Here is a 14,101-nt window from a genome sequence, read left to right as displayed (position 1 = left end):
AGGTTTGGGCTTAAAGTGGGGCAAAGTTGTGGGGAGGGGAAGAGAGAAAATGACTCCAGGGGGAAGTTCACTCCAGTGCTGATGTCCTGCAAAAAAGCCATCTGCATCATTTAAATCCATATTATGGGCCTGATTGTCCTCTTACACCACTGTAAATCAGAAGTAACTTCTGTGAAGTTACACCAGTGTAAAACTGATGTGAGGTCAGCATCAGGCCCTTAATGGGAAGTTTACAAGGTGCATAGGACCAGAATTTGGTAAACACCCTACAATACTTCAGCTCCACAATATGGATCTAGATTTAGTGTACGGGAGGTGGTTTGTTACATTGCCTTTATTTTCATGATTGAGGAGGGAGAGGCAAGATAGTTCAAAAGTGAAATAGACAAACCTAAGCCCATTCTTATAAATTAATATTTCATTCGTGCATTGCAACTGGTTGGAAAGCTATAAAACAAATGAGCCAAAAAATTCTAGACCCTTATATTATGAGCCAGATGCTAATCTGGTGTGAATCAATGTAGTTCCATTGACTTTGGTGGAAATATGCCAATCTACAGCAGCTGAGGATCTGGCTCAATTGTTTATTTATGAAAATAAAAACAGAGTAACATGAGAAATAAGCACATGCAAAGAATAATTAAAAGACCAAGAAAGAGTTCAGCAATTGTAAGAAAACATAACCTTCCAGCATAAAATATCAAGCACCATATATTATAGGTGGGCTGGTAGCATTATAAGACCCTGTTTTCACTTGCTCATAACTTTGCCAAAATTTAACCTGGGTGCTTGGTGCCTGCTTGTGATGAATTTTTTGGAAAAAAGTCAGGCATTTCCAATAATGAGGCTTGGGAAAAATTCATTGTTTTAATTTATGTTAAAATTGCTGGTGTCCTTTTTTTTCTGAGAAATTTTAGCAACACCATGCTTGGGAGCTGGAACTTGAAATTTGGCAGGCAGTGGCCTTTGCATCAGGAACATGCCTTTTGCCATGCCTGTGAAAATCCCCGCACATTTGGCCAAGTTATAGGCTTTTGAAAAAATTTTGTTTGTGTAACTCTGACAGACCCTGGTCATCGGTGGGTAGGATTGAACCGGGGACCTTTGGAGCTTAGTGCATGAGCTAAAAGCCAACTGGCTGTTAGAGATAAAATGAGTCTGCTGTAAGTGGTCTCAGTGCCACTAGATGGGACAGAACTCCACACCCAGAATGTGTGTGGGTTACATATTTTCCCTAGGTGAGGAAGCAGGTCCTGAGCTTCAGAGTCTTCCCAGTTGAAATCCAGCACCAGCCCCAACTTGTAACACTGACAGGGGCCGGTCGTCAGTGGACGGGATCGAACGTGGGACCTCTGGCACTTAAAGCATGAGCCTCTATCGCATGAGCTAAAAGCCAACTGGCTGTTAGCTAAGCCTGTAGAGCAGACTCATTTATCTCTCTCTAAGTGGTCTCGGTGGGACAGAACATCACACCCAGAAGGTGTGTGGGTTACATTTGCCCATGCTCAGTCGAGACTTACTACAGCTTCGCAGCTAAAATCTCTGAAGACTTTGTCTACACTGGGTATGGGCCAGCCGAGAGTTGAGCAGATTTTCCCTGAAATTGTAGCTCTGAGCTGCTGTGGTTTTTGGCACCAGAACAAAGAACTCTATATGTCCACAATGTCTGGGCCCAGACATTGTGGAGAAAGAAGCTGCCTGATTCAAATGCAGAGGGGACAAGAGCTAGACCAGAGGGGTGGGAGATGGTGGTAGTAAGTTTGGACAAAGAGCAAGTGGGGGACTGGAGGCCTGTGTGGCGGAGAAGAAAACTGAGATTGGGAGTTGGGATGGGTGAGATACTGGGCCTAGGAGCTATAGAGGAAAATGCAGACAGGCAGCTAGTGGGTGGAGGGAGACTGAATTAGATAAGGAGCTAGGTGGGGAAGACTGGGATTTGGTGGGCAAGGAGACTTGGAACTAATAGGATGTGGGAGGAGGAACTGAGGCAGAGGGGAGACTGATCTGATGAAGATGAAGGAGGAAAACTGTGACTGGATGGGCAAAGAGACTGGGACAGGGAGCCAGGCATGGGGGAAATTTGGACAAAGAGCCAGGGATGAGGGAGACTGAGATTAGATAAAGAGATTGGGACTGAGAGCAAGGCGGCAATGTGGGGTGTGTGTGGGTGGGTGGGAGACAGATTGGATGAGGAACCAAAAGGGCTGAGGGGGGGATTGGGGCTGGCTGGGCCACTCTGTCCCCAATCTGTAAAATAAGCTAATAATAACCCCTCATCCAGGGCTGTCCCTAGGGGGTGCGGGGCCCGGAACATAGGCGCCAAATTTATAATCTGCCAGGGGGGTACTCCGCCCTTTTCCCCACAAGGCCCTGCCCCCTCCCTGCCTCTTCGCCACCCAGTTCTGCCTCCTCCCCCGAGTGCACTGCGCCCTCACTTCTCTCCCATTGCCCCCAGCACCTCCTGGTGCCTCAAAACATCTGATCCGTGGCAGGTCATAGGTGGTGTTGCTGGGAGGGGAAGGTTCTGGTAGGGGGGCTTCCAGTGGCTGCCAGTCACCTCCTCATCTAAGTTCCCTGTAAGCTGCGCAGCCATGCAGCAGCCTATTTAGCACCACGCAGGCACTTGGGGAACCTGCCCAGGGACCAGCCGGGGGAGGGGTGCCCCTCCCCCAGCCCTCACCTAGCCTGGTCTCCAACCTGCCACGGCTGTGGCACCCCTCTCCCAGCCCCAACTCTGCTGCGGCCACGGCGCCTGGACCTGCTGGGCTGGTGCAGCCGGAGTGGCCCAGCCCCAGGCGCGGCCGGGATGGCCCTCCCCAGCCCTCCCCCAGCCCACTTGCTGCTGCGGAGAGAGAGAGAGCTGGGGGGAGTCCTCTGTCCCCGCTATAACCCTGGAGCACCCTCCTGCACCCTAAACCCTTCATCCCTGGCCACACCCCAGAGCCCGCACCCCAGCTGGAGCCCTCACTCCCTGCACCCAACCCTCTGCTCCAGACCTGAGCCCCTCATCCCCGGCCCCACCCTAGAGCCCCTGCACCCCATCCCTCTGCCCCAGCCCTGAGCCCCCTCCCACACTCTGAACCCCCCAGCCCCATTAATTTTGTTATGTGCATCAATGTGAAGGTGAGTGATGTCACACATCACCTCCATATTGGTGCACATAACAAAATTCATTCCACACATGGGTGGAAAAAACTAGAGGGAACACTGCTCCTCACCACCCACCACACGCCCACCGCTCTCCTCCTCACCCCCGACCCACTTGCCACTCACCTCCCCATTCGCCTCCTCACCCGGCTCACCTGCCCACCTCCTGCCTCACATGCCCTCTCACCTCCTCACGATTTTATTGATGCGTGGGACACCCCCCCCCCATGTGCGGGGCCCAGGGCAGTCACCCTGATTTGCCGTACCCAAGGGATGGCTCTACCCTCATCTCAGAAGAGTACTGCAAAAATAAATTTATTAATGGTCGTGAAGCACTCAGATATGATAGTGATGAGTGCCATAGAAAAGCCCAGGAGGAAATTAATCGTTTTCTCTTCAGAGCAGGATTTGAATAGCATGCAGCAGATAAGGCCAGGGACCACCCATTGAATGAGAAGAAAAGGAAATACTGAATAGCTGCTCATTCAGTGAGCACCATCCATCCTGTGCACAAAATGATGCAGAGGTCCTGTGGAAGAAAATAGTATGTGATCGCATAGTTACACCATATCATAGTACATCCTGCGCTAAGGGGCCAAATTAAGCTTGCATTGGCAACGTTAATTCTGGCATTTCCTAACTTTTGAGTACTTGACTTTGCCACCTTAATAATGTTCTTTTATTATAATTTTGTGCGTGTGTGTAACTAAATGTAAGTAATCAAAGGCCTGGTCTACGCTGGGGTGGGAGGGATTGATTTAAGATACATCAACTTCAGCTACGCTATTTTCGTAGCTGAAGTTGTGTATCTTAGATCGACTTAGAATCACTTACTTCGCGTCCTTGCAGCGCGGGTTTGACGGCCGCCCTTCCCCCATCGACTCCGCTTCCACCTCTCGCCGTGGTGGAGTTCCAGAGTCGACAGCAGAGCGATCGGGGATCGATTTATCACGGCTACTGTAGACGCGATAAATCGATCCCCGATAGATCGATCACTACCTGCCGATCCGGTGGGTAGTGTAAACGTGGCCAAAGATAGTGAAAGGGACATTAAGCCAGATCCTGGTATAACTCCACTGACTTCATTGGAGCTGCATGAGTTTTACCAGCTGAGGACTGGCTACATTGTCTGGTAACAAAGGCCCCAACATTAGTCTCTTTTTGGTTCTTTTATTTTAACAATTTTACAAAACATTTCTATCCATACTATGTTTACATGAACATGTAGGGCCTGATTCACCACTATACTGCTCTAACTGTATGGTGGTATAACTATTGATTTCTATGGTGTTTTACCAGAATAAAATTAGAGAACTCAGTGGTGGATAAGGCCCTCTTTTTTTAAAATTTATCAAAATAGTTTTTGTTTGGATATAAACATTTCCTTTGATGTTTTCCATAGTTCTGCTGTCCAGCCATATGTCTGTCAATGACATTTAGGAGCCTGACCTGCTTAGGTGCTTTTATAAATCCCATTAGTGGTCTATCAACCTTTGCTGAAGGGCCAGATTTACAAAAGTAATCTTGTGGCTCTACTTGAACATACCATTGAAATAGTATCAAAATTCAGGTGATGGAGCAGTGAGCAATTAATTAGTTCTTGTTGTGAACTGGGATGATTTAGTTGGGGTTGGTCCTGCTTTGAGCAGGGGATTGAACTAGATGACCTCCTGAGGTCTCTTTCAATCCTAATCTTCTATGATTCTATGAACTTCAACCTCACATGATGATCCCATTAGTTTCATACAGTAGTTTTGAAGAGTTTAACAAGAACTGGAACATAAATTACACAACAACTTTGTGGCACTTTCATCATGCCTAGCTATTACAAGCAGTCTGAATGCAGCCTACACGATGAAATATTTTAGAATTGCTTGATAGTGATGCACTGGGAGTTAAAGTAGTACTCGGCTTCTTGTTTTCATTACAACATTCATTTAATGTTTAGTAAAATATTTGCTGTGACTTAGACATTACATTTACTTTAACTGATGCAGATGATCATCTATGGTCAGCTGTGATTGCAATTCTATTCCAATGCATTTACTTATCTGCATGAAGAAATGTTCCATGACTCAGTACTATATACTAACAACCAGATTTTTAAAGATCTATAGATGCCTAGTGAGATTTCAAAGGCATCTAAATGCCTTTAAGAATCTGGCCCTAAGGGCCTGATTCTGCAGCTTTTATTCATATGAGTAGTTCCTTCCTCATGCATTGGCTTATGTGTACTTGTATGTGTAAAATCTGGGTGATTCTCCAATATACAAATATTGATGGCTTGTAATATAAGAGCATGGTTTGAAGAGCTCATTAAAATTAGGGAGTCATCAGAATTGAGAAACAATCTTCTCCTTTCACTTCTAATAATAGTAGTTTGGCATTTACATTATAAAATATTTTTCCTTTGGTTCATTCACATTCTAGTAGTTGCACTGGGGAGGTTTTGAATCTACAGGTACGTTCCAGGCATATTGGAAAGCCAAAGTACTAAAACTTAATACATTAAGCTAAAAACCCTTTTAATCAACATCTGTGCTTGGTCTTCAGTGCGTGATTGGTGCCATATTACTTACAGTTTCAAAGAGCTATTAAACATTAAGAGAATTCATATCAGATTGTTAAAATATTTTGAGCTAACTATTCAAGCTATGCATTTTAAGGGTTTATCTAGCCCCAAACTACATTTGCTGTTGATGGCCAACAGAAAGTCCATGAGTCACTCAAGGCACGTAACCACTGTGGTTACTGCTGTCCTCTAATTTAAGTGAGAAATAATTTCTTTTTTTTTTTTTTACAGTAGCGTAGCTGTGAGGGATTTGACATTGGGTGAATCCTGACTTCACTGAAGTCAATGGCAGAACTCTCATAATTTTTAATGGAATCAAAATTTCACTCACAGTCTAACTCTGCCCAGTTGAGCTCAGTGGAATCATGTTGGCTTGTGAGAATCATGGGACACCGAGGATCCCCAATGCTCTATGATGAGGGAAGTGGGGGGGTCCTTTTCAGGCTGGTTGACAGCAGTGACTCAAATATGGGTAAGGTACGTTTATTTATCTTTGATTCTCAGGTGTTTGCATTGCTCTATGTTGTCTTATGCACTTTTTTTATATACTTAAGGCCAATTTCTGCTCTCAGGTAAAGTAAATAGGTCTATTTATGCTGTGGTTCCTATGCTGTGGAGATGCCTTCTGCAAGCAGCTGAGCTTCCTCAGCTCTCAGATAGTGCTTAGCCCTGCATTCCACTCACTTCAATGGATTTACACTAGGGATGGACTTGGCCCAATATTGGACTCTCTGTAGCCTAAACACATGCATTTTTAAGTGCCTGGAAACAAAAATCTGCATCTGTTATCACAACATAAGCTACCAAAACCACAGAAGAACAAGAAGTTGTTACAACCCTGGATGGGCTCCATCTGGTGGGCACTCACTAGGCTGCTGTAGTGGACTTAGGCTTGTGTCCCATGTGCTCTTTGCTTGCTCGGGCTGGGCAGAGTTTAGGCAGTGTCTCTCTGGTGCTGGACCTCTAATCACATGCTCCAGGTGCAGACCCCATGTCTGATACCCCTCTTGCTAGTGCGACCCAACAGTCCAAATGCTAGGGCCCAGAAACTAGTTCCAGCTCTCCCAAAGCAGCTGTTGAGTCCATCAAAGCTGCAGACCCACTGGTTTACTGCTTCCCCCTACAAGGGCTATGTGACAGTGAAGTCAAGTAACAGATTATGGAAAAAAAATAATAATTTACACACATGCTCTTATACATATCTTTTGTACTGCCTATCTTCAGGAAAAAGAAGATCTGCATGCAGATTCCTGCCTCAGTTTCCTCACCAACCTAAGAGCTGCAGGACATCCTGGATTATTCTGCCTCTGGTCATAGAATCATAAAAGATTAGGGTTGGAAGAGACCTCAGGAGGTCATCTAGTCCAATCTCCTGCTCAAAGAAGGACCAACACCAACTAAATCATCCCAGCCAGGGTTTTGTCAAGCTGGGCCTTAAAAACCTCTAAGGATGGTTAAAAAAAACCTCCACCATCTTCCTAGGTAACCCATTCCAGTGCTTCACCACCCTCCTAGTGAAACAGTATTTCCTAATATCCAAATGAGACCTCCCCCACTGCAACTTGAGACCATTGCTCCTTGTTCTGTCATCTGCCACCACTGAGAACAGCCTAGAGCCATCCTCTTTGGAACCCACCTTCAGGTAGTTGAAGGCTGCTATCAAATCCTCCGTCACTCTTCTCTTCTGAAGACTAAATAACCCCAGTTCCGTCAGCCGCTCCTCGTAAGTCATGTGACTCAGTCCCCTAATCATTTTCGTTGCCCTCCGCTGGACTCTCTCCAATTTCTCCACATCTCTTCTGTAGTGGGGGGACCAGAACTGGATGCAATACTCCAGGTGTGGCTTCACCAGTGCCAAATAGAGGGGAATAATCACTTCCCTCAATCTGCTGGCAATGCTCCTACTAATACAGCCCAATATGTCGTTGGCCTTCTTGGCAACAAGGGCACACTGCTGACTTGTATCCAGCTTCTCATCCAATGTAATCCCCAGGTCCTTTTTCTGCAGAACTGCTGCTTAGCCAGTTGGTTCCCAGCCTGTAGCAGTGCATGGGATTCTTCCTTCCCAAGTGCAGGACTCTGCACTTGTCCTTGTTGAACCTCATCAGATTTCTTTTAGTCCAATCCTCCAATTTGTCTAGGTCACTTTGGACCCTATCCCTATGCTCCAGCATATTTACCTCCCCTCCCCAAAAGCTTACTATCATCTGTGTACTTGCTGAGGGTGCAATTCATCCCATCATCCAGATCATTAATAAAGATGTTGAACAAAACCAGCCCTAGGACCGAACCCTGGGGCACTCTGCTTGTTACCGGCTGCCAGTTAGACATTAAGCCATTGATTACTACCCATTGAGCCTGACAATCTAGCCAGCTTTCTATCCACCTTATAGTCCATTCATCCATCCATACTTCTTTAACTTGCTGGCAAGAATACTATGGGAGACCATATCAAAAGCTTTGTGAGAGTCAAGATATATCACATCCACCGCTTTCCCCATATCCACAGAACCAGTTATCTCATCATAGAAAGCTATCAGGTTGGTCAGGCATGACTTGCCCTTGGTGAATCCATATTGACTGTTCCTGATCACCTTCCTCTCCTCCAAGTGCTTCAAAATGGATTCCTGCTCCATGATTTTGCCGGGGACTGAGATGAGGCTGACCGGTCTATAGTTCCCCTGGTTCTCTTTCTTAAATATGGGCACTATATTTGCCTTTTTCCAATCGTCCGGGACCTCCCAAGATTACCATGAATTTTCAAAGATAATGGCCAATGGCTGTGCAATCACATCAGCCAACTCCTTCAGCACCCTTGGATGCACTAGATCTGGATCCATGGACTTGTGCATGTCCAGCTTTTCTAAATAGTTCTTAACCTATTCTTTCACCACTGAGGGCTGCTCACCTCCTCCCTGTAATGGTCTGCCCAGTGCAGCAGTCTGGGAGCTGACCTTGTCTGTGAAGACCGAGGCAAAAAAAGCATTGAGTACTTCAGCTTTTTCCACATCATCTGTCACTAGGTTGCCTCCCCCATTCAGTAAGGGTCCCACACTTTCCCTGACCACCTTCTTGTTGCTAACCTACCGTTAGAAACCCTTCTTGTTACCCTTCACATCCCTTGCTAGCTTCAACTCCAATTGTGCTTTGGTCTTCCTGATTACACTCCTGCATGCTCTAGCAATACTTTTATACTCCTCCCTAGTCATCTGTCCAAATTTCCAGTTCTTGTAAGCTTCCTTTTTGTGTTTTAAGCTCACCAAAGATTTCACTGTCCATCTATCCCAGTATCCTGTCTTCTGACAGTGGCCAATGCCAGGTGCCCCAGAGGGAATGAACAGAACAGGTAATCATCAAGTTATCCATCACCTGTTGCCCATTCCCAGCTTCTGGCAAAGAGAGGCTAGGGACACCATCCCGACTAATAGCCATTGATTGACCTATCCGCCATGAAATTATCTAGTTCTTTTTTTGAACCCTGTTATGGTCTTGGCCTTCACAACATCCTCTGGCAAGGAGTTCCACAGGTTGACTGTGCATTGTGTGGAAAAAATACTTCCTTTTGTTTGTTTTAAAGCTGCTGCCTATTAATTTCATTTGGTGCCCCCTAGTTCTTGTGTTATGAGAAGGAGTAAATAACACTTCCTTATTTACTTTCTCCACACCCGTCATGATTTTATACACCTGTATCATATCATCCCCAAATAGTCTCTTTTCCAATCTGAAAAGTCCCAGTCTTCTTAATCTCTCCTCATATGGCAGCCATTCCATACCCCCTAATAATTTTTTTTGCCCTTTTCTGAATCTTTTCCAATATTTTTTTTGAGATGGAGCATCTGCATACAGTGTTCAAGGTGTGGGTGTACCATGGATTTATATAGCGGCAACACGATATTTTCTGTTTTATTATTTATCCCTTTCTGAACGAGTCCCAACATTCTGTTGGCATTTTGAACTGCCGCTGCACATTGAGTGGATGTTTTCAGAGAACTATCCACAATGACTCCAAGATCTTTCTTGAGGGCTAACAGCTAATTTAGACCTCCTCATTTTATATGTATAGTTGGGATTATGTTTTCCAATGTGCATTACTTTGCATTTATCAACATTATCATCTGTCATTTTGTTGCTCAGTTACCCAGTTGTTGCTCCCCCTTTTCTTTGCTGGAGTGAGTCCTTTTTATAAAATTGCAGTCCTCTTTGTCAGGCGACCACTTTGAGCTGCTTCAGGTTTCTCATCAGCTGATCTGTTGCTTGGTCGCAAGCCCACCTGGAAGCACAGTTTCCCCTATGTAGTGGACAGCTCGCTGTCTTAGAGATTTTCCGTTTGAATGGAAGACCATCCAATTTAATGATTTTTGATCCCTTTCCACTGTTAGCTCTCTGCTGGGCACAGGGCACTCCCCTCAAGATGGCAGTTAACAGACAAGAGTGAAGATATACTGCTGTTTGAAGTCAAAATGTCATTCACAAAACAAAATATAGTTTGTAGGGCCCAAAGCCCCAAAAGGACTTAGGCATTGCAATGCTCAATGTCACAGCACCTAACTTTTAGTAACCTAGAAAAATCATCGGAACAACACTGATCCACAAAGATGAGTTAGGCACTGGCTCCTATACAATGAATGGGGAGAGAGAATGTGATCCACAAAAGCCAGCATGCTAGGTGGGGAGCTGCCTAAGATAGCCAATAGGAGATGCTGGCAAAAAGGGAGCTGCTAAGCTCCACCATTCTCAGGGAGACAGTCACCTACTCTGCTTAGCAGTCCATGAATGGCAACATGCCACCTGGAGTCAGGCAGCTTTGGCACCTAAGGTGTAGCTTGGAGGTATGAGTTAGGCACGTGCCTGGTCCACACAAAACAGCCAAAGGTGGAGGTGCCCACCTTATAACTTTTAGTCTAGTGGTTAGAGCATTCACCTGGGATGTAGGAGAGCCAGGTTCAATTCCCCCTCTTCCCAAAGGGGCAGAAAGGATTTGAACAAGGGCTACCCACCACCTCTCAGGAGGGTGTTCTAATCACTGAGCTATGGGATACTTTCAGGCTGTCCTCTTGAAGCTGTTTCATTGTGGAGAAACAATGAAAGAGGCTGGAGCAGGGGGCTCTCCCACCTCCTAGGTGGCTGCCCTAACTACTGGATTACAAAAGTCTTTTAGGGTAGATTGTGCCTGTCCCTGGCACAAGGAACCTAGAAGGTATTAGGACCCACAGGCAGTTACAGTCCTCTTGCTCATGTCCCCTGGACTGCTTGACCTCCCCATGTGATGAAGGGATATGACGCAGCACTCACTACCATGCCCACTCTCCTTTAGATAGGTTTATTCATCCAAATGTAAGCCCATAACTAATAGACAGTTCCTCAGCTCACCCTGTGTCCTATAGTCTCACAGCCTCCCCTTCCAGGGGCCAGCCAGCTGCCTTCTCAGGGCCAGTTTTCATTCAGGCAGCCCTACCCCTCTTCTAGAACACCAGCCCCAGGGTCACCTCCCTGAGCACCTAGCCCTTGTTCCAGGGATCCACCACCATCCTGCTCCAATCATTCCTCCTCTGCCTGCCCTCTGACAGGCCTTGATAGTTCCAGGTGTAGCCCTGCCCTCTTTAATTGGCTTATCTGAGCTCAGCTACTCTGACATAGGAACTGCGGCTGGAGGATGAAAGGCTATGGCAGAAATGGTACATATGTGCACTAGTGTGGGTTCTGTGTAGTATAATACCATTCATTATTATAATCAGATAAAATATGTAAACAGAATATTTCACCTTAATTTGACACCAGAAGAAAAGCTATGAACTGTTCCAGCTTGTGGGAATACACCTTTAAGAAATCCACTTCTGGTTGTGTTATAGAAAGAAGGTCCAGGGCCAGGTGAATATGAAATGAAAGGAAAACCACTTCACCCTGTATCTTCGTGTTTCCAGTCCAAAGTGCCTAGGTTGCAGCCAGTCCGTTCAGTAAGTAGTCTGAAATATGAACCAATCTATAGGGTATGTCAACTGCTTGACATTAATAATGCAAAGTCAGTGTTTAAAGCAACAGTTACAAAGTATCACTCTGAGAGAGATTAGAAAGGTAGGACTTTGGACTAAAGAAAGAACACACTTAAATGTTAGCTACAAAAAACTTTAGAAACTAGTGTGAGCTATGGAATATTTCCCCTTTTCAGCCATTGGGGTAAATCCAGCCTATCTTGGTAGCCACCCAAAGTCATCCTAGTTCTCTGCCAGCTATTGGGTGGCCTTTATGGAATAGGTTTGTTGTGTGTGTTTGGTTTATAAACTTTTCTTGGGGGCTGAGGCGGGAGACAGAGACAACCTTTGGAGAAAGAAACTAAATTACATTGTTGTGTGAGAATACAAGAGGCTGAGGAAAGTGTAGCCTGATGGAGAGGTGCAAAGTGATCGCACACTTGAGGAGTCATAGACCACCCATCGTGGCCTTCTAAAACATTAAGAATGTGAAAGGGAATTATGGGGTTTCTGAGTAGCAATAAGCTTTGTGAGAGGGAACAAGCTCTATTCCCAATCTCATTTTCTTTGGTAGAGCCATGTCACATGTTAATAGCATTGGCTTATGTTTTCAATAAAGCGTATGCAGCATTCTATAAAACACTTAACTATGACCAGGCAGCTGCTGTGATGTGACTGCTCCTTATTGCATTGATCGGAATCATCTCATTGTTACTTTGTTCTCCCCTGCCAGACTGCCATATCCACCTCTTGTTTTTCATCTTGAACTTTGGCACTGATTCTGCACATGCTTATGCAAATATGTAACTTTAAGCACAAGAGCAGATACACTGAAATCAGTTGGATTACACACATGCATAAATATTTAAACTATAGGGTCTCTTTGTAAGCTCTTTTGAGACCATCTCTTTATTATTGGAGGCAGCAGGACCTAGAAGATAAATTACTGAACTGGGACTTGGGCTATCTTGTTTCTATTCCCAGCTTTGACACTGACCTGCTGGGTAACTATGGGCAAATCATGTCATTGCCCTGGGACTTGGTTTCCACATCTGTAAAATGGGGATCATGATACCTACCCCATTTGCAAAGTGTTTTGACAAATACAGCTGAAGAGTGCTATGTGAGAGAGCTAGGTGTTATTATCTGTGTTTGCTCAATGAGGCCTGATCCCTATTTGTGGCCTTAGGCACTAGTGCAATATAAATATTATAAGTAGTAATAATGATGCATATTTTCCTTTTGCAATGCTACTAATGGGGTATATTGTTCTTTATTCCACACACATCTCCCTCATTTTACTTGTTTCTTTCATTTTTATAGAAAATACCAGGTCCAGGAGCTTATGAGCCCACAAGGCAGTTTCCAAAGCAACCACGAACTATTGCGAGCCTGGGTCACGAGCACAGCATCTTCTTTAGCAACACATTTGGGTTTTAGAATAAACTTTCAAAGTACCTGCTTTTAAAAGAAGCCACATCCTCTCCCTCCGCCCTTAGAAACCCAGCCTTCACCCCTGTGTATTTGCCCATGATGCTCTTACCATTAGAAACTCAGCATTTGCCAACAGTTAACACAGTGGGAACTGAGATAGAGCAGGAAATAAATGTGCTAAGTATAGACAAAGTGGGGGAGCCATTGGCAAATGTTGCCTCTTCAGTGGCAACCACAGTATGTGCTGTGATATTTCATGTTTGTAAGGTGTTTAAGTATTAGGCATGGAGCATTGGAGGGCAAAGAGCAGGAGGTAACTGGACCAGAGGTAGATGGAGGATTTGAGAAGGAAGTAGGAAGTAATGGAGAGAATGAAAGGAGAGACAAAGGAGTTAGAGGAGAAAGAGATCGTGGGGAAGGAGAGGAAAAAAGTATTTAATAATGAGGGAAAAGTTTAAAGAGACTCAAAGAAAACCAGCAATAAAAACAAATAACAGAAAAATAAGGTGCTAAATAGAAAGGGAGAATCAGAAAACATTAAAAAATATATCTTGGATAAATGAAAGAAGGAAAAAATGGAAACACACTTTCTGGCCCCACTTCAGCAAGGTACTTAATTATGTGAATTATTTAGGGCATTGACTTCAGTGGAACCAAAAGAGGCTCAAAGTTGCACATGTGCTTTAAATACCTTTCCGAACCAGGGGTTCTTTCAGGAACAGCAGTGACTGCTATAGCTGAGGCTGCTTAAATGTTTTTATTCTGATGCCCATTTCCAGCTTCTTATATCTTTCAGCTTTGAGTTGAAATTTTTCAGGTTTAGTCTCTTTCCAAAGGTGACTTTTTGCATGTTTGTATTGTAAAGTTTGAGCAAAACTGGTTCAACCATTTTTAAGCAGGAGAAGAGTAAAAAGTATTTTTCATAAATACTTTAAAAACATTGAGAGTTTTGCCAAATTAGTGCTCAATCCTGTGAGGT

At 44.8% G+C, this 14,101-nt stretch overlaps 1 protein-coding gene across 1 annotated transcript in view; it reads left to right on the top strand.

Annotated features, from left to right (window-relative positions):
• Positions 1–13,128, top strand: part of STPG4 (sperm-tail PG-rich repeat containing 4) — a gene marked incomplete at both ends in the record, with an annotated part of 29,769 nt that extends 16,641 nt beyond the window's left edge. The window contains 2 exons of the mRNA XM_084624951.1: positions 11,569–11,673; positions 13,012–13,128. Coding sequence (XP_084481077.1) covers positions 11,569–11,673; positions 13,012–13,128 — 222 coding nt within the window. The remainder of the gene's footprint in view (positions 1–11,568; positions 11,674–13,011) is intronic.
• Between the last annotated feature and the right edge of the window lie 973 nt (positions 13,129–14,101).

Source organism: Lepidochelys olivacea (assembly GCF_965140295.1).
Source record: "Lepidochelys olivacea isolate rLepOli2 genome assembly, chromosome: 3".
NCBI lineage: Eukaryota > Metazoa > Chordata > Testudines > Cheloniidae > Lepidochelys > Lepidochelys olivacea.
The sequence above is the reverse complement of the archived record's forward strand: the minus strand, read 5'-3'. Positions and strand labels throughout refer to the sequence as shown.